General features: G+C 43.9%; 8 protein-coding genes across 8 annotated transcripts; 4 read left to right on the plus strand and 4 right to left on the minus strand.

Moving 5' to 3' along the window:
• The first annotated feature begins 249 nt into the window (after positions 1–249).
• Positions 250–3,741, plus strand: BYT42DRAFT_564652 (uncharacterized protein). The gene is made up of 5 exons (XM_051567764.1): positions 250–615; positions 724–888; positions 1,047–1,482; positions 1,617–2,063; positions 2,157–3,741. The coding sequence occupies exons 1-5, from the start codon at positions 396–398 to the stop codon at positions 3,472–3,474; spliced, it is 2,586 nt and encodes an 861-aa protein (XP_051424191.1). The 5' UTR covers positions 250–395; the 3' UTR covers positions 3,475–3,741.
• A 918-nt stretch (positions 3,742–4,659) lies between these two features.
• BYT42DRAFT_593013 (uncharacterized protein) lies at positions 4,660–5,672 on the plus strand (the record flags this gene model as incomplete). The annotated part of the gene is made up of 4 exons (XM_051570664.1): positions 4,660–4,952; positions 5,017–5,035; positions 5,113–5,217; positions 5,298–5,672. 4 exons carry the CDS (start codon positions 4,660–4,662, stop codon positions 5,670–5,672), a joined length of 792 nt encoding a protein of 263 aa, XP_051424192.1.
• Positions 5,673–6,304: 632 nt separating this feature from the next.
• On the minus strand, positions 6,305–7,760 carry BYT42DRAFT_285963 (mitochondrial carrier domain-containing protein). The gene is made up of 6 exons (XM_051562859.1): positions 7,642–7,760; positions 7,510–7,579; positions 7,416–7,436; positions 7,245–7,343; positions 6,533–7,173; positions 6,305–6,447 (listed from the first exon to the last, which is right to left on the minus strand). The coding sequence occupies exons 1-6, from the start codon at positions 7,668–7,670 to the stop codon at positions 6,411–6,413; spliced, it is 897 nt and encodes a 298-aa protein (XP_051424193.1). The 5' UTR covers positions 7,671–7,760; the 3' UTR covers positions 6,305–6,410.
• A 605-nt stretch (positions 7,761–8,365) lies between these two features.
• BYT42DRAFT_495225 (phosphoribosyltransferase-like protein) lies at positions 8,366–9,298 on the plus strand (the record flags this gene model as incomplete). Its single annotated transcript, XM_051564350.1, has 4 exons — positions 8,366–8,497; positions 8,563–8,617; positions 8,691–8,887; positions 8,954–9,298. The coding sequence occupies 4 exons, from the start codon at positions 8,366–8,368 to the stop codon at positions 9,296–9,298; spliced, it is 729 nt and encodes a 242-aa protein (XP_051424194.1).
• Positions 9,299–9,388: 90 nt separating this feature from the next.
• Positions 9,389–9,820, minus strand: BYT42DRAFT_593015 (uncharacterized protein; the record flags this gene model as incomplete). Its single annotated transcript, XM_051570665.1, has 3 exons — positions 9,389–9,473; positions 9,537–9,627; positions 9,700–9,820. 3 exons carry the CDS (start codon positions 9,818–9,820, stop codon positions 9,389–9,391), a joined length of 297 nt encoding a protein of 98 aa, XP_051424195.1.
• A 132-nt stretch (positions 9,821–9,952) lies between these two features.
• BYT42DRAFT_286004 (2,3-bisphosphoglycerate-independent phosphoglycerate mutase-domain-containing protein) lies at positions 9,953–12,267 on the plus strand. The gene is made up of 10 exons (XM_051562860.1): positions 9,953–10,162; positions 10,231–10,327; positions 10,392–10,467; positions 10,536–10,642; positions 10,712–10,837; positions 10,915–10,975; positions 11,040–11,168; positions 11,267–11,515; positions 11,688–11,771; positions 11,840–12,267. Exons 1-10 carry the CDS (start codon positions 10,036–10,038, stop codon positions 12,053–12,055), a joined length of 1,272 nt encoding a protein of 423 aa, XP_051424196.1. The 5' UTR covers positions 9,953–10,035; the 3' UTR covers positions 12,056–12,267.
• Positions 12,154–13,722, minus strand: BYT42DRAFT_286012 (uncharacterized protein). Its single transcript, XM_051562861.1, has 2 exons — positions 13,325–13,722; positions 12,154–13,263 (listed from the first exon to the last, which is right to left on the minus strand). Exons 1-2 carry the CDS (start codon positions 13,582–13,584, stop codon positions 12,480–12,482), a joined length of 1,044 nt encoding a protein of 347 aa, XP_051424197.1. The 5' UTR covers positions 13,585–13,722; the 3' UTR covers positions 12,154–12,479.
• Positions 13,723–13,882: 160 nt separating this feature from the next.
• Positions 13,883–16,985, minus strand: BYT42DRAFT_513011 (uncharacterized protein). Its single transcript, XM_051565174.1, has 12 exons — positions 16,753–16,985; positions 16,627–16,686; positions 16,270–16,559; positions 15,990–16,217; positions 15,810–15,908; positions 15,585–15,753; positions 15,046–15,513; positions 14,864–14,962; positions 14,625–14,776; positions 14,436–14,497; positions 14,196–14,249; positions 13,883–14,111 (listed from the first exon to the last, which is right to left on the minus strand). Exons 1-12 carry the CDS (start codon positions 16,889–16,891, stop codon positions 13,994–13,996), a joined length of 1,938 nt encoding a protein of 645 aa, XP_051424198.1. The 5' UTR covers positions 16,892–16,985; the 3' UTR covers positions 13,883–13,993.
• Positions 16,986–17,495: the final 510 nt, after the last annotated feature.

A 17,495-nucleotide genomic window follows, 5' to 3' on the forward strand; every position in this document is an offset into this window, starting at 1 on the left:
AAGCAGTTCAAAAGTAAGCAATACTCTCTTATTTTGACTCTCTTTTTTATTGTCTCTTCTTTTATTACTGGCCCCACTACCTTGGAAACCCTTTCATACAACCACCATTACCACTACTACCACTGAAAAAGAAAGAAGAAAAAAAAAAGAACGAGGCTTTCTCATGGACTGCACCATGTTCAAACCTCTTTTCTATGCCTTTGCCTTCCGTCCCTCCCTCGTCTCCCTTACTCTCTCTCTCCCTCTCTCTCTCTCTCTCTCTCTCTCTCTGTCACACACTCTCTCTATCTCTCTTTCCTTTAATCAAAACCAGCTTGTTGTCCATCTCATTGCCGTGGTTACTGATAAACTCACTATTTTCTCTTTCTTTTTAGCCAATATTCACAACACTAGCAATGAGTTCACACGACACACGTTCATCACAACACACAACATCAAGGACCAAAGCGAGTTCTTCATCTGAACCGACGGACTTGAAGAAGCTCAAGTCAAAATACGGCTCCAAGTTGGCCACGCTGAAAGAGTTATTCGCAGACTGGTCCGACGACGATCTCTTATTTGCTATTTCTGAAGCAGACGGTGATCTTGAGCTTACAATAGACCGCATCAGTGAAGGTAAAATGTCACGTCATCACCCTAATGAGCGTGGAAACAGCCCATTCGATCCCACCCTCGCCTTTTTTTTTTTTTTTTTTTGGTTGTTTTACTGACTGGTTTGAGTAGGTCACACTAGTCAATGGGGCGAAGTGAAAACGAAAAAGTCAAAGAAAGAGGCACAGAAAGCCAAAGCAGCCACCCTTCCTCCGCCAGCGACTCAACCGTCATATAACAAACCCGAACGTTCACAAGCGCCCAGAGTTCCCACTGACAGAACTCGACCTGGAAGAGGTAAATAAAAAAAAAAAAATAGCGAAGAAAAACAAGAAGAAGAAGAGAGACAACAGACAGATATCGACACGTCATGTCACCTTGGTTATCATGGCGTGACATTTTCCACTCTTTCATCATAGACTAACTTATTTTTTTTTCCTTTTTTAATCTGCTAGGTGCTCCTGCTGCTAATCGAGGCTCCGCACCACGTTCTGTCAAACCGGCTTCCAGTCATCTTTCGTCGGCACCGTCATGGGGCGATAACCGAGGCCGAACCGCTGCCACGTCTGCCACTAAACCCTCTCAAGATGCTGGAAACACTTGGGCTTCTATCGCTAGGACTGCTAAAGCACAACAAGAACCCCCCGCTTCCTCTCAAGACACGACCGGTTGGAATGCAACCGCTGACGATGGCTGGAATGCTCCATCTTCCTTTACCAACGACACCACCGCCGCTAACGACGGTTGGTCTGCCCCTTCCACTGCCGCCGCCGCCACCACATCCACCACTACATCTAATACTGCTCCCCACGACTCAACTGCCGAACCTACTTCTTCTGAATCTACCGCCATTCCCTCTGAACAACCAAAGACATGGGCTAGTCTGCTAAAGTAAGCGTCTTCCTTTTTTCAAATCCCACGAGTGAATTCTTTTTTGTTCCCTCTCTTTTGAAGCTTTTGTCGTTGAGGAACCAAAAGAGGGAGGAATTGAAGATTCATGATGTTGACCCTTCTTTTTTTTTTAGGGCTCAAGCCAAGCCAGAACCAGTACAGCAACCTTCGGCAACTGAGAATGAGACCGAACAGGAAAAGCCTTCCAACGAACCCCCGGTGACCGATGAATGGTCAGCAGCTGTTGACGTGAACAGTGGATGGAATGCATCAGAGAGTGCATGGAATACATCTGAAAAGGCCGAGGAAACTCAGTCTGACGTTCCCGAATGGGCCACCGAACCCGAGCCTGTCAAACCAGTAGACGAAGCCGCCCCCGCTGCAGATGCAGGTTTCTCCGATACCAAGACAAAGCAAGCTGCCACTCGTCGTCTTAACCAAGAAGAACCCGTGGTCCTGCCCAACAGTGGTAGCTCCTTGACTTCAGTCGGTGTCAAATTTGGAAGTTTGACCATTGATGACAGTGGTGCGGAAACCTTGGAAACAGTGGAGCAAGAAGTAGTATCTTCTACCAAGCCAACGTAAGTTGACAAGATGAATACAGTCACAAATTGAACACGTGTGTGGGATAGTTGTATCTAATGGGATTCTGTGTGTATGTGTGGGAACTGTAGTTTGAAAGAACAGGCCAATGCCATCCCATCCCAACAACCATCCCAGCCACAACAACCTGCTGCCACCGAAAAATCCTCCACCGAATCGCAACCTCAACAAACCTACGCTGATCGTTATCCCGCCAATGCGGCAGCTGCCAACATTGGTCAAACCGTACCCGATTTGCAAAGTGTGGATGCCTTTGGCGCCCAGAATAATAACAATGCTTCCTACTTGAAACAGCAGCAACAGCAACAGGAGCCCACGTACGGTACTCAGGCTCAACTTGGTCATCATCAGCAACAGATTCCCCAACAACCTTTCGGCATGGAACAGCTTACTTCCGCTTACAGCAACTACTTGCCTAACCAAACCCCGGCTGGTATTTCCGGTTTCGGTATGAACCCCATGGCCACCTTACCCGATTACGGCCTTTACGGTACCGAAGCTCAACGTGCCGCCGCCATGGGATACTATGATCCGGCCGCTTTCTCTCATTCGCCTTCCGTCACTGCCGCTTCCGCTTATCCCGGACGCGAAAAGTATGGTCAAGACGCTTCACCCATGGGTACTCCCAATGTCGCTTCAGCAGGAGCTCAATCCATTCCTCAACAGCAACAGATGTATCCTGCGAACCTGCCTTACTTCCAATACTACTACATGCCTAACCAATTCAACGGTTATCCTCCGTCCGGTTATGGTCAGCATTTCATGAATAAGAGCATGTACCCGGCCATGTACCAACATACCGCTAAACCTACCGCCGGTGCTTCTCCTTACAACGCCACCGGTTCTCCCTATAACGCGACCGGATCGCCTTACGCTTCGCAATCCCATCTTTACAACCAAACCGTTGCCGGTGGTTACGATGATATGGCGGCTTTGCAGCAGCAGCTCGGTGGCATGGGTGGTGGATTGAGCGATTACCAGAAAATGTACGGCTCCAACCCTCAGATCCACGGTATTTTGGGCAATTTGCCAGCTCACGGAGGCCAGCCGGCGCAAGGTCAGGTGTCGCAACAATCGAATGCGGCTGGTAAGGCTGATGTGGGCGGTAGCCAGTACAGCAAATATGACAAGGGTTCCGGTGCAGCTGGTGGACCTCTGCAGGGTAGTCAGCAAGGTCAGCAGCCATTGTATCAACAGAGCCTCGGTGGTAATCCCTCCAACTACTTTGGTCAATCCCAGCAAATGTTTGGATATCAGCAGCAATATCCTCAATCGTTGCACCAATATCAGCAGCAGCAGGGTCAACCTAACCAACAGGCGCCTTCCGTCAGCCGACAGCAACAACAGCAAGCTCAACCGGCGCAACAACCACAATACTGGAATCAATAAACACCGATGAGACTGGGACTCGGATAAGAAAAAAAAATAAGTTCATTTTTGTGATTAATTCTAGTGGTTTTTTTTTTTCATTCATTGGTTTACATTGGGATCTCTTTTCTCTTTTTCTCTGCTATTTAAAATTTTCTCCTCTCTTTTGTCCGTTTGATTAGCCAATTTTTCGTTGTGTGTTGATTCTTCGTCGTGTGATCTCTCTTTTCAAAAAGAAAAAAAGTGTGCCATTCAACCTCTTGTTGGCTTTTAATAACGATAATCTTGTCATTGAAGGGTTTTTTTTTATTTGTGTGGGTAGCTACTATACTTTCAGTCTATGCAAAACACGCTGTAGTGATGGATGCTTCAGCTAAAGGTCGCAAAAGAAGCACACAATTGATCGACGTCTGAATATGGTTTAGCGGGGATCTTTCGTGAAACCAAATGTAGAACTTTACGTCACTTTTGTAAATATAGCAACGTGTAACGGCACACGTAACCATAAGGTGAATGATTATTGGACATCCAAAAATGTCGGGAATAAGAACAGAGATAAAAACTTTTTTCTGTGAAAGGGAATCTGTAGATCACTATCTACATCGGGAGTCCCGGAGATTCAAACTACACTCTCTTGTAATAGCCGTGAATAATCATATCACAAGTGAGAAAAATATTCTGAATACAGGTTGTTTCGAAAGAATGAACAGAAGGTAAATGAAAATCTTTATTGTAGAGCGATGCTCAATTTACGAAAAAGCCCGTTTCCAAAATGCTAATTTGGAATAGCTGGCTTCGGATTGCGGCTATTAACGACAAGGGGGATGGACCGCGTCGGCCGACTCTGGTTCAAACGAGCTTCAGCATCTAGATCAATCTGACAGTCATATACGAGGCATTCGTTAGTTTGAATGTGCGTTAGCAACACACGGATAATTAAGTTATATTGAAGACTATAATAGACAACGGATATTAGGAACGATGTCAAACAGGTGCAGAATTCCTGCTCGCGGAAATGAATTTATTTTTTATTTTCGAAAGCCGCTCACTCCAGGGTCAGTCCGAAATCACCGTTCCTACTTCAGCGGGTGCCATCCGTCTCATCTTTTTTCTTGGCCGTTCTGTCCATCTTTTTTTTTTTTTTTCTTCTACTTTTTTTTCTGTCCCTTGTTTTAAACCTTCCCGTTCGTTTCTTCCACAACCGCAATGTACGCTTCCAACCAGCCAGGATGTCTCGACTCATCCGCACTCTGGTTGACCATGTACTTCTTCTTTAATCTCGGTCTCACATTATACAACAAGGTCATTCTCTCGCTTTTCGACTTTCCTTTTCCCTGGACATTAACCGCCATACACACCTTGTGTGGCGCCATTGGTTCCTACGCATTTTGGAAGTTTAATCTGTTTACTCCTTCCAAGTTGGGCGAGAAGGAAAATATGGTGATGCTCAGTTTTTCCGTCTTGTATACAATCAACATTGCCATCAGCAATGTGTCACTGTAAGTTGGTTTTTTTTTAGATATTTATGTTGTATTTCAATGACTGACAAAATCATTGCTCTAGTAACCTTGTCACTGTTCCCGTAAGCATTTTTATTGCGTAACAACCTTTAATTTTACGACAGGATGATCGTTGACGCGAATCATTCATCTACTGTAGTTTCACCAAGTTGTCCGTGCCATGACCCCCGTATTTACCGTCATGCTTTCGGTGGCATTTCTCAGCAAATCTTATTCCAGAATGACGTACATCTCGTTATTGCCGGTAGGTTGCTAAGCAAAGAGGTCCCATTGATTGTCATACCGCCTCCGTGATTAAATTTCAGGAACAAAAAAAAATCTTAGGTGGTTGCTGGAGTTGCGTTTGCCACTTTTGGCGATTATTCGTATACGGCGATCGGTTTCTTTTTGACAGTGTTGGGAACAGTGTTGGCGGCTTTAAAAACTGTGGTCACGAACCGTGTTCAAGTGGGCCGTTTAAAGTTGCACCCTCTCGATCTCCTTTTACGCATGTCGCCTCTCGCTTTTATTCAAACCCTCATTTATTCCTATCTCACCGGAGAAATGGCCGCCGTCTCGACTTATGTTCAAACGCAGTTTTCATTTTCCCTGTTCTTTGCTTTGCTGATCAACGGTGTCCTTGCGTTTGGCTTGAACGTGGTGAGCTTCACGGCCAATAAGAAAACAAGCGCTCTCACAATGACCGTGGCTGGTAAGTGAAGGGGACCCGAGTAGAATCACGTGGCAGAATTGATATTGACAGAAACGCTTTGTTTAGGTAACGTGAAACAAGTGTTGTCAATTGTTTTGGCGGTCATCATTTTCGATCTTCACATCACATTAACAAATGCAGCCGGTATTCTGCTGACTTTAGCTGGTGGCGCATGGTATACGTAAGTTTTATGATAAAAAAGAAATGGCGTATTCCAATTCTACTCGCTCACCTATTTCCCTCGTGCATCCAGGCAAGTGGAAATGCAGGAAAAGAACAAGATTAAAATGCTCTCCAATTCTACATTATTGGGCCAGTCGATTCCCACTCATAATGATACCGTGCTTACAGATGTCAAGACCCAGCATTAAATCCGTCGTCGCTCTCTCTCCACGGAACAGATCTGATCCACTTTACACGTTCCGTGCTATCCTTTCTCCATACGTCACATCTGCATCTATCAGCATTCATAGAATCATCACACAGCGCTTCAGTCCTTTTTTTTTGTTTTTGTTATTTTATGCCTGCATCTAGAAGGAGCATCCGTCGGCCCGTTGTGTCTCCTCGGTTAGATTGGTCGAAAAAGAAAAGGTACCGAAGCAATAAAGTTCTTCAATTAACAACTGAATATCATTTTCGGGTGTATCTTGTATGTAATGTGGATGTGTGTGGATCGGATGTATTGTGTGTGTAGGTTGCCTATCTATAAATAAAATGTAGGAGATATCGATGGAAAACGAACGACTCTAAGCGGAGCTCATCACACGCATGGCCATTTCGAAACTAGAGACAAGATCCAGACCAAATAACGTTAATATCCCAATGACAAGACTAACGAAAAAAAAATCTCAAAATCCAACAAACTTACCCTAAGAAGGTAGCAGCATTGCAAGGAGCGGCTCTGAGCAAACAGGGACCAATACCGCGGAAGAAGCCTGCGGCGCCTTCGGCGGCCATGGTTTTACGGATGCAATCCAAGGTGGACGAGTATTTCTTGGTGGCGGCATCCAGACCATCTGTCTGCAATTTCGATTTGACGGCATCCATGGGATAAATGGTGAACCACATGGCGTAACCGGCCGCCGCACCGAACAAACACACTTGCCAGGTAGGCAATTCCGATCGCTTCAAACCGGATCGTTCCATCGATTTCTTCACCAGCCATTCATAAGCGAAAAAGTAAGCACCGTAACCTTGAGCTTCTCTTGCCATGGTGATCGCCTGTCCTTTGTAAATGCCGGCCAAACCATGGCTACGGTAGATCTGTCGAATACAATCGATGGGACCCTTGAATCCGCCTTCACGCTGAACCTGCAAACGAGTACGAATATGTTCGACGGGGCCGGACACCACGGAATTGGCAATACCACTGGTGGCGCCAGCAATGTAGAACTGTCCATTCGTCAACGACTCACCCGAGGAGCCGGAGAATCGGCGCTTCATAAATTCGAGCACCACGAACTGGATAGAAACACAGGCACCGATACCGACAAGAGGCGTCATTGTTCCCTGTCACACAAAAAATTAACGTGAGAAAAAATAACAATAATGACAAAATTTTTCATCTCTTTTTCAGGCACCTTGTAGAAACCTGCAAACCCTTCTTTGGCTTTAATTTGCTGAACACAATCCATCATGCCCTTATAAATGGGATTGGTGGTCGATTGAGTTTGCAGACGCTGGAAACAAACTTATTTTTAGTATCCTAAAACAGAACGGATCGGTACAGCAAGTCGTCATCTTAAACCTACCACTTTAACGGTATCGAAAGGCTACGTACGATGATAAGCAATAGCATGAGATGATCGGTTGATAACGAATAGCTTGACAAATATAATAGGTTACCTGGCCAACGAGAACCTGAAGGATACCACCTACGGTGCCACTGGCACAATCTTTGATCGCTTGATTTCCACTGAATATTCTGGTTTAGTAAGATCGTCTAGGGTTGGATTTCGATGCGGTCAAGACAAATACCCGGCTTTGGTTCCTGCGTCAGCTGCCATGATTGTGATGTTAAAAAGTTTGGAAACAGTAAAGAAAAGCAACCTTTTTGGGAGTGAACGAGTTCCCCGCGAAATAAAGTGAAAAAAAAAACCAACTATCTGAGATTTCTTCCATTCTGTGAAACCCAATCTCCACTATCTTTTTTTTTTCTGTCAAGGCACTAACCAAATGAGGAACTTTTCCCGCTCGTCTGTGTCACATGCAACCCATTTCCGATATTATCTGGATCATCCTTGTCTATATCTTTGTTTGATGAATAAGATGGCAGACTACAGGAAAATCATATTCATGACTCATCGACAACTAAAAAGTGAAAGTGAGGAACATTCACGGCATGAGCTTTTTGCCAAATGACGCAAGTCACAACAGCATTCGTCAGTGAGAATTACCGCTCAATGCAGCGAGCGGATACCTAATAATTGCGCACACTGAGTATGGAACCATCATTTTTTTTGTACGCTTTGTAAATAATGCACTTTATTTCCCAGTGATCAAGAGGAGCAAAGTGGCCGTAGCATAATGCTCCGAAGGATGTGAAATTAAAAAATAAAAAAAAGCACAGCAAACAAAGCTCTGCTTTTGCATGATCACATGGTATTTTTGCCAACGTCACTCGGCTTATTTCCATGGTCGCATCTGGTTTCCGTGGTTCCGCTTTTCACTTGCCGTCTTATCCTTTTGTTAAACCACCAGTATGCCCATGAAAGCGAATGAATGGATCGATGTATCGCCGGAGAGGAACCATTATTCACTGGATCATTTTGTAATTCCACAACATTATGAAAATGATCTTGAAAGCATCTTGATTCCACACGGTGTTATCATGGTAAGCTCGCGGAAAAAGATTGACGATGGGCTGCAGCGGTCCATTTCTCACCCTATCGAACAAAGGATCGTATCCAAAAGTTGGCCCGCTTAATCGTTGACGAGACCGACGGTCCACTAGGTAAGGAGCTGCCATGTTGATAATACGGAAGTACACGCAGCATGAATTATTTTCTCACAGTGTGAATGATCAGTTGTATGCTGTATCTTGAAGGGAGGTCATCAGTATTTTGCCGATCTTACCAATGCCATCAAATGTCTGACACGCAGCAACGGTCAGAGTGTGCCTCTCAGTTTGGAATTCATCCGCGTAAAGTCATACAAGAATGATAAATCTGAAGGCGTCACTATCAGTTTAACCGATACTGAATGTCACGAATTCACGGGCAAGGTAAAAAAGAAGCCAACCGGCATTGAATGGTTTTAAACGGGGTTGGTATATTAATCCACCATTAAGAATCTGCTCATTGTCGAGGACATTATCGATACCGGAGCGACCATGATCCAGTTGCTGGAGAAACTGAAAGAGTACAAGCCGAAATCCATACGTGTGACGAGCTTGTTAATCAAGAAAACATCACGAAGCAATGGTTACATTCCCGATTATGTAGGATTTGCTATTCCGGATGCCTTTGTTGTTGGCTACGCGTTGGATTACAATGAATACTTTCGCGATCTTGATCACATTTGTGTTATCAATGTAAGTTTGGTTCAATTTTGTTTCGAGACAAAAGAAGGGGGGATGGAGTTGCTTGTTTTGTTTCAATATTATGTTATGGATACGAGTCATGATCTAATGTGATGCTATTCTGTCGATAGGACCATGGTGTGAAGGAGTACGCTATCAAATGAAAAACTGAAAGGATTGGTTCGTTGCGGAAAGACCCTGAATCTATTGTGCTGAATTGGAGGATAACTCGTCACGTTTGGCGGCCAACTTTGCTAGCTTGAGCTTATCCAACTGTTCTCTTGACGTACTACAAACCCATTCCCCCCGTTAATCGCGATACAAAATAAAACATGTTCCTGAAAGCACATACTATTGGTTGAGACAATGATTCATTTCCTTGAGCTTGCTACGGCAAGTCCACATGACCGTAATGTTGTGTTCTTTACTGCATTCCACAAATTCTGCCATTGGTTCAAGCACGGCGCATTAGCAAATCATTTCTCCCAACCGACCGTCGTCTCCGACAAAACTACCTTTGATAGGAGCCGAGCATAACTTGAGCGCTTTGGCCTTCAAATCTTTAAAGCAGGCCTCTTCCTCGGCTCGTGTAAGAGCATGCAGTTCAGCGGAGCGTTCGGCAAAGGGATTTGCCATGGTACCTTCCATGTTCTTTCCCATGGTGATTTCACAAGTTTGGTTCAGCCAATGGTTACAAGACGAAATAAAAAAAAAAAAAAAAAAGTGGATAGAAATTTCTGCGTGTGGTGGACTGTGACTGTCCGAATTCCCCGACAAATGAGACTCTGATCGCGTGGTGATAATGTGAATCAAAAGAACAAGTGTTTCCAATATCCGTGGACGAGGTCTCCATGTCACCACCGCACAAGAAATTATTGCTTGTCCTTATTGATGGTATCGGCGATGTCGCTGTACCTGAACTCGAAATGCGCACCCCTCTGCAAGCAGCCAAGACCCCCTGGATGGACAAGTTGGCCAGTACGTCTTCTCAAACACACAAGAAGAAATGTGTAGAATAACACTTGCTCTCTGTTTTCTTTCGTCAGGTAGTGGTCTCAATGGTCTCATGGACTCTGTCGAACCCGGATTAGCTTGCGGCTCGGATACAGCCCACATGTCGATCCTCGGCTACAATCCTCGACAGTAAGTGCTCTAAATGCTACACTATCCGTTGCAAGCAACGTTTGACCATGACGAAAATATCAAGGCATTATAGAGGTCGTGGTGCATTCGAGACGATGGGAGCAGGTCTTGAAATGCAACCGGGAGACATTGCATTCAAGGTATGAAAAGGAAATACGTCTAGGGAAATCATCAGCATCGCCTTATTGATGATTCGATATACCCACAGTCCAATTTTGCCTACATGGATAGAGAAAGTGGCATTGTCATTTCGAGAAGAGCCGATCGACAGTTTGAAGGATTGGGTCCAGTATTGTGTGAAGCCTTGGATGGAGTGTATGTCACAATGAATAGCGGCAGGAAATTAGTTATTCCTCTTCAACAAAAATAACACCATCACGATAGAAAATTACCTTCATTCCCGGATCACACTGTCGCTGTGCGATACGCAACCGAACATCGGTGTGGTGTACGTGTACGAGGCCCGGGGCTCACGGATACCATTACCGGCACCGATCCGCTCAAAGACAAGTAAAGTTTCCTTTTTGTTTTTTCCAAAAGAAACAATGTTTTTGCACTTGCTAATGCGTGTGTGACTCTCCCTATAGCAAACCATTGGTCAAATGTGCACCAACGGAGAATACAGATGAGGCTCGAATGACTAGCAAGGTAAGCATAAATAATGGGCAAAGAATAACATGCAACAGACTGTAATACTGAACTCCCTGGCTAGTTGATTAACGAACTATCCGATGCATTTTACGATATTCTGAGTGGTCATCCCATCAATGAGACTCGGCGTCAGCAGGATAAGAATCCTGCGAATTGCGTGCTTTTGCGAGGTTGTGGCAGTTGCATTGATGTAAGCTGAAAATGCCCAGAATTGGCAATCCAAAGGGGGAACAATGGCCGGTAATGTTTAAACCTTAACCTTTATTTATTTACTTTTTTGAAAAAAAGATTCCTAGCATTGAGGCATTACACGGGTTCAAGAGCTTCTTGATTGCTCCAACGTGTATTATTGCTGGACTGGGCATGACAGCACGGATGGACATTCTGCAAGTAGAGGGTGCAACGGGCGATTACCAGACGAATTTCCAGGCCAAAGCAGATGCGGCGGTTCGCGCAATCACCTCAGAGTACGACTTTGGATTTCTCCATATCAAAGCGGTCGATGATGCAGGACATGATCGACACGTTTCCTTGAAAGTAAGTCAAATGTTTGTATGACAAATAAAAAAATAAAGGAGGGGATGGATTTTACAAAAAGGGAGGCCAACTAAGTAATGAGAAAAAAGGAACAAGGAGGTCTTGAGTTGAGCAAAGGCACAAGAAAACAAGGTTTAAGGGCTAAACAAGCGGTGATTTTTTGTTGTTCTAGGTAAACTTTCTTGAAAAAGTAGATGCAATGATTGGAAATATTATGACGCGCCTGGCGACTGATGAACAAATCAATGACAACAAGGTAAAGTAGAAAAACGGATCGATAACGGGTGTGGAAAGAGCCAAACATGCTAATCATCCTTGTTACAGTATACGATTATTATCACCAGCGATCATTCTACGCCTGTGCTGTACGGTGATCACAGTTGTGAGCCTGTACCGGTCTGTGTGGGCCGCGTCAATGGCCAGGGCTGCAGCGACAATGTTCATCACTTTGATGAAATAAGTGCCATGAAAGGAGGCCTTGGAAGATTCTGTGGAGAGCAACTAATGACCATTGCCAAAAATTACATGCGTACTACATAATATGCCTAGTTTATATTCTATTCATTCTAATCCTGCCAATGAATCATTGTAAATACAGATAAAAAATCGATGCCTTTTTTATTAGTAAGTTCGCTATGCTGATAGGGCCTTTGGAGATGCATGTCATAAGAATGATGTGAAAACGTTCAAAAGAATAAAAATGTTTTGCGCAAACCATAAATAGTTAACCAGAAGAATAGAACAGAATAAATGAAAGGGGTGAATGAAATAAAATAAAATAAAATAAAGTAAAATAAAAAGTGGGCGAGTTGTCTATGTGAATGAAGAAATTCTATATGCAAAAGGGCGTAAGGAGATTTTGGTGGGTCATAAAGGGTATAAAACGTGGGAATAGGAGAAATCGCAGGGAACAAACAAGTCAGCTTTTTCCCATGGTATTTACATAGAGGAGATGATGGTTGGTTTAAAACATGTAGGTAGTGAAATCTGTTGAAGGGAAGGGATAGCCTTGATCGCACATCACCATGGAAGAAGACGGCGCGTACGGCATGGGTACTGAAGACAGAAGCATGGGATCGATAAAGCTCGGTGTTTCAATAGTTGTCATCAAACCTTGTCCGGGCGCTATCCAATTCGGATTAGCTGCATCCAGAGCCGTGCAAGGAGCTCGCCCTGAAAGGGAAGCGCCCGTAGTAGTAAAAGTAGGAAGGTACGGATTAGAATTCTCGGGTACCAGCTGCTGCCATAAATGTAACATATTCGCGGCATCACCGCCAAAATCGTACGCGCAAGAGGACGGGTATCCGATCATGCTGCAAGCCGGCGACAGCATGGGTGGAGTATACAACATGGGGGAAGACATTATCATGGTTGGATTGGTGGAAGACACCAAGGCTGGGACTGAACCATCGGTCACGTCCGCACCAATCGAAATCGAAGGTTCCGAAATCATGCTGGGACTCCTGACCGATCCGGTTGCGGGACTCATGGAAGGCAAGGATGGCAAGGATGAAAACAGGGCAGGGGAATATTCCGATGCCTGTGATGTTGCATCGTAGGATACTCCATTGTCGTTGGTATGGGCCACAGGCTCAATATGCTCCAAGATGGACTGGTCTTCATACATAAGTTGCATCATGACATTGTTCGTTTTCGAGCGTGAACTGAACGGTTCACGGGTTCGTTTTGTGTATTTGCGTGTTTTGCGGCCCGCCGCTTTGTTGGGTTTATATTTATAGTCGGGATACCTGAAGAAAAGAAACGATAAGTTTTCTGCGACTATGCAATAACAAGCCGAAAAATACTTACTGTTGATTGTGAGCCAGTTTAGCCAGACGAGCCTTTTCGCGATACACGGCTTTTTCTTCTTCGCTCGTTTCTTTCCACCATTTGGCGATAATTTTGGAAATGTCGCGATGGTTGGCACCAGGACAACGGGCGACGATTTCGCTTTGCTTTTCCAGGCGATAAGCCAAGAAACAGTTCATTGGTCGCGGAATTTTTTCGTTGGCGGACGATCGGGTCGACGATTTTAAGGTTTGCTTATGAGCACGATGAGGAGCAGTCATGGTGAAAGAGTCGATGTGTCAAAGAAATAGCGAAGCAAAGATGTAAATTCTTTTTGACAGGTTCACAAACCTTAGGTTTATATAAGCGATGCAATCCATCATAAAAAAGTGATTTCCCATCAAAAATGGGACTTTGTGAAGTTTTCTCCATCAATATTTGATCGCCCAGCAAATCAAAGCAAAGTCTGTTCACCATCATACCAAATTTGGAAAAGAGTTTGTCAGTTAGCACAGACAACATCGCCCGGTGTTTTACCCAATTTGGTCTATCGCCGTTGCTCTTCGAATTTTTGTCATTAACCGCAAAAAAAAAGACCCAAAGTAGCAACACTTGAGCCCTTGTTTCTTTCAAAAGATTTTACAGATCTGCGCCAACTTAGATTGCCAAAGGACAATGATATATCTTTTTTTATTTAATAGCCCGCGAGACCTGTCGTTTTTGCTTCTTGATGGCACTTTTTTGTCGTCGTTTCAAGATCTCCCCTACTTGATTTCGTCTTGACTTCCATTTCGATTCGTAACTATCCCTGCACATGCGAGTTAAGCCAATTGTTCATTGCTCCTGAAAAAACATTTTTTTCTTCGCTACTATTCTTTTTTTTTCAACCAACCTGTCCTCAGTGTCTTGTTGGAAAATCCCCTTGGGATCATAACCATAACAACTCCTGTAAATTCAAAAGCAGGTCGTCAGAAACAAAGACCCCAAAAAAAATGAGGTGATGAAAACAAAAAGTGGAAGGGTAAGCACAAACAGGTTTGGCTATCCAACGCAAAGGCATGGCTATGAATAGCATTGTCATTGCCCCACTTAATATTGTCAGAATTAATGCATCAAGAAATGAACAACATACCTTTTCATTAAGTTGGGATCCTCCATGTGGAAGAAGAATAATAATCCCAGTCCCAATTTTGGCTAGAAACATCAACGAGAAATATTAGCCCAATATTGTTGCATGCCCCATATCCGACGGCTTTCCCACTCTCCCTCTGATTTTGATTCTTTTACTATGGGTTGCCTTTTTTGCACCAGCGATACTTACCTCTTTATTTTTAGGCACAAATGACGGTTCCTCATTTGCCATTTCATTCTTTACTGCCCAATTCGCCTGTAGAGCCGCATTGCCCTCTTGAGTGTCTGCATCGTTGTCATCATCATCATCATCATCACCACCGAATAATTTAAATCCACCGGCTAAACCAAAAAACCAGTATCAGCATGCATGAATGTTTGTTCCCATTTTTATAGTTTTCCGATGAGAATTTTTTCGATTTTGTGTACCTTCACCACCAAATAACGGCTTCAAGTTGACATTAACTTCAAAATGCTTCTCCTTAGAAACTTCTGGTGGAGCGCTTTCCGCTGGGCGTTTCAAGAACTCTAAATTCAACCGGTGAGCAAATTATGAGCACCCAAGATGATCAGCCGTGCATTGATAAAAAAAATATATGGTGCCACGTTACCTAATGGATCCTCCTCCTCCTCTTCCATTTCATGGTCCATCTCATCCCCAACATCGGTTGCTGCACCCATACCGTTACTGGGTGTTTCTTCACTGGTATCAACGAGATAGCTGGATGCATTGTCTGCATCTGGATCATAGCGAGCACTGCTTGACCAGGCAGCCGGTTGTGTTTTCCTACATCGTGATTTGATAAGCCCAAAAGATACGCAAATGCTGCATTTTTTTTTCCCATACTTTTTTACAATATCCTGCTCGCCAAACATGGCTTTCAGCAGATCCATAGCCTGGTCTTTTTCGGCTGAAATTTCTTTGGAAATATCATCCATAGTATTTTGCGTACTGGAAGGTTTCTCCTCATCGATAAAGTCTTCACCCAACTTGAATCGCTCATCACCCTTGAAACGACTTTGTAATTCTAATCGTTCACGACCCTTTTCGCCTTCGAGAACGGGATTAATGCGAATATCTGGTCAAAAAAAGAAAAATTTAGCCGTCCTGAACTTTAATAAAAAAAAAGTTCATCATTCCATCACTTACTGAAATCGGTGTTGGCATCATCTTCTTGGTCCTCATCGTCATCTGAATCGAACATCCATTTTACAGCCGCATCTCCTGATGTGGCTGCTGCAGGTGGTGCCGTCTCTCGCGAATTTTCTTGGTCTTCATCGATTTCTTCGTCACTTGCATCGAATTTGGTATGCAGTTGCTACACACGGTTGAGTCCACCGTCACATTTTCCAACATACGATGATCTACCCCTACCTTTCCTTCCAATGCCTCCAACTGCTGTTGAATTGCCTTTTTCTTTGCCAACTGTTCTTCGACCCTTCTGTCCATCGCCGCTCGTCGTGCGTCCTCACCCTGTAGTTTCAGAAAAACGTCACCGAAAATATGTTAATATGTTGTTCCTGTCCAATAAACAAATGCAACTCCACCCATTACCTTTAAAACTGCTGATGTATCTACTGTTTCGGATTCAGATTCCACATCGCTATCGAGCGACGCGTTGTGGCGGCTGCTGTCGGCGGCGAGAGTTTCAAATTCGTCCTGTTCCTCATTGGGATATTGCTCATAGAACATGGGTAATCGATGAGTAGGACGCAATCGGACAGGGTCGAGGTTGTCAAATTTGGTGAGATTATTTTTGTAATGTGTAGGATCAAAGACAAACTAAAAGGTAACGTCAGCGATAAGTTCCGTGGAATAGCAGGATGCATGCTACACTTGCCTGTGTGCCATCATCTTTCCGTAACCGCATCACAGCAATGGCTCTTCCGTATCGGCCACGTTTCCACCCTTTCTTTGTTGGCATATTTCGATCGGTGATAGGGGTCATATCCTTGGCCAGGAAACCATCACTGTCGTTCCAACGTTGGGATCGCTTGCGTTTCTTTTCCTCCTTTTGTTCAAGAAGTTGTTGCTCTATTTTCCGCTTTTCTATATAGTCAGGTTTGGAATCCTCGATGCGCATAATGTGTCCTTTCCATTTGGCTCCATTATAGGCACTGAGACCTGAGATCCGCGATAATTAAGAGTTAAATCATGATCGCCACTCCATTCCTGTGGCTCTTGTTCTTACATGTTCCCCACTGCTTTGCCGTCGTTTTGATGGTTAAATGACCAAATCCTCGACAGTTTCCTTTGTTTCATCAATGGGTTAGAAAAAAAAGGCTAGCAATGGATTCGAGATTTGGAGAGAGTGTACCATTGGCATCTTTCGCGACCGATATATTAGTGGTTGTACCAAAACGATTAAAGCGATCGCTTAATGTTTGCTCGGTGACTGTATCTGCTAGACCTCCGATATAAACTCGTTTTTCGATAACGTCGGAAGGGTCGCTCATGGATCGAATAAGACTTTTGATCTGGTGTTGTCTATTATCAGCAAGTACGGTGTCTGACGATTTTTGATTTTCTTGCAGAAATGGGAAAAGTGACTGTTAAACGAAAAAGATGCTTGATCCTGCTTTTCTGGCTCCGCCGATGCAGCTTTCACATATGCTTTTTAGTATCATACAATCAATTCACTTTGATCAAAAAAGCACTCAATATGTTCAGATAAACGCAGATACAAGAGGATACTTGTCCACGTTGTGCGGATAAAATACCTTTGGAAATCATAGAGTTCCGCCTTTCATGTCCGGGATCGGTGCAACACAACGCTTCTTTGTTATTTAAGTTTTATGTGCTATTATATTCCAAGCAACCTTTGGCACAGCACAGCTGCTACTTAATATGTTATGCATACAGAACATTTGGAGACAGTTTGATAATCGTATTTTTTGTCCAATGAAAAGTACAATGAGAAAGGATCAAAGTCGTCTGAACTCGGACATATTTTTTCACTCACAGAGTGTGACTATCAAGTGCTCCAACAAGTCACAAAAATCGAAATTCATTTAAAATGTTCCATTTCCTGGATTTTTAGTCTTATCTGCTTTCAATGTC

This window comes from Radiomyces spectabilis (genome assembly GCF_025331425.1).
Source record: "Radiomyces spectabilis strain NRRL 2753 chromosome Unknown BYT42scaffold_5, whole genome shotgun sequence".
Lineage (NCBI taxonomy): Eukaryota > Fungi > Mucoromycota > Mucoromycetes > Mucorales > Radiomycetaceae > Radiomyces > Radiomyces spectabilis.

Bases quoted from the DNA above. Each gene is read 5' to 3' on its own strand.
- BYT42DRAFT_513011 (XM_051565174.1), bottom strand. From the start codon at position 16,891: ATGAGCGACCCTTCCGACGTTATCGAAAAACGAGTTTATATCGGAGGT. The intron at 15,909-15,989 runs GTAATGGGTGGA...CTGAAACTACAG, and splicing joins ATACATCAGCAGTTTTAAAG to GGTGAGGACGCACGACGAGC. The intron at 14,498-14,624 runs GTAAGTATCGCT...TGATGTTTCTAG, and splicing joins TTGTGCCTAAAAATAAAGAG to CCAAAATTGGGACTGGGATT.
- BYT42DRAFT_564652 (XM_051567764.1), top strand. From the start codon at position 396: ATGAGTTCACACGACACACGTTCATCACAACACACAACATCAAGGACC. The intron at 889-1,046 runs GTAAATAAAAAA...TTAATCTGCTAG, and splicing joins CAGAACTCGACCTGGAAGAG to GTGCTCCTGCTGCTAATCGA. The intron at 1,483-1,616 runs GTAAGCGTCTTC...TTTTTTTTTTAG, and splicing joins ACATGGGCTAGTCTGCTAAA to GGCTCAAGCCAAGCCAGAAC.
- BYT42DRAFT_286004 (XM_051562860.1), top strand. From the start codon at position 10,036: ATGTCACCACCGCACAAGAAATTATTGCTTGTCCTTATTGATGGTATC. The intron at 10,328-10,391 runs GTAAGTGCTCTA...GAAAATATCAAG, and splicing joins CTCGGCTACAATCCTCGACA to GCATTATAGAGGTCGTGGTG. The intron at 10,468-10,535 runs GTATGAAAAGGA...ATATACCCACAG, and splicing joins CGGGAGACATTGCATTCAAG to TCCAATTTTGCCTACATGGA.
- BYT42DRAFT_285963 (XM_051562859.1), bottom strand. From the start codon at position 7,670: ATGGCAGCTGACGCAGGAACCAAAGCCGG. The intron at 7,437-7,509 runs GTAACCTATTAT...CATCGTACGTAG, and splicing joins TTCAGGTTCTCGTTGGCCAG to CCTTTCGATACCGTTAAAGT. The intron at 7,344-7,415 runs GTAGGTTTAAGA...GTTTGTTTCCAG, and splicing joins CTTTCGATACCGTTAAAGTG to CGTCTGCAAACTCAATCGAC.
- BYT42DRAFT_286012 (XM_051562861.1), bottom strand. From the start codon at position 13,584: ATGACTGCTCCTCATCGTGCTCATAAGCAAACCTTAAAATCGTCGACC. The intron at 13,264-13,324 runs GTAAGTATTTTT...TCTTTTCTTCAG, and splicing joins AAACTGGCTCACAATCAACA to GTATCCCGACTATAAATATA.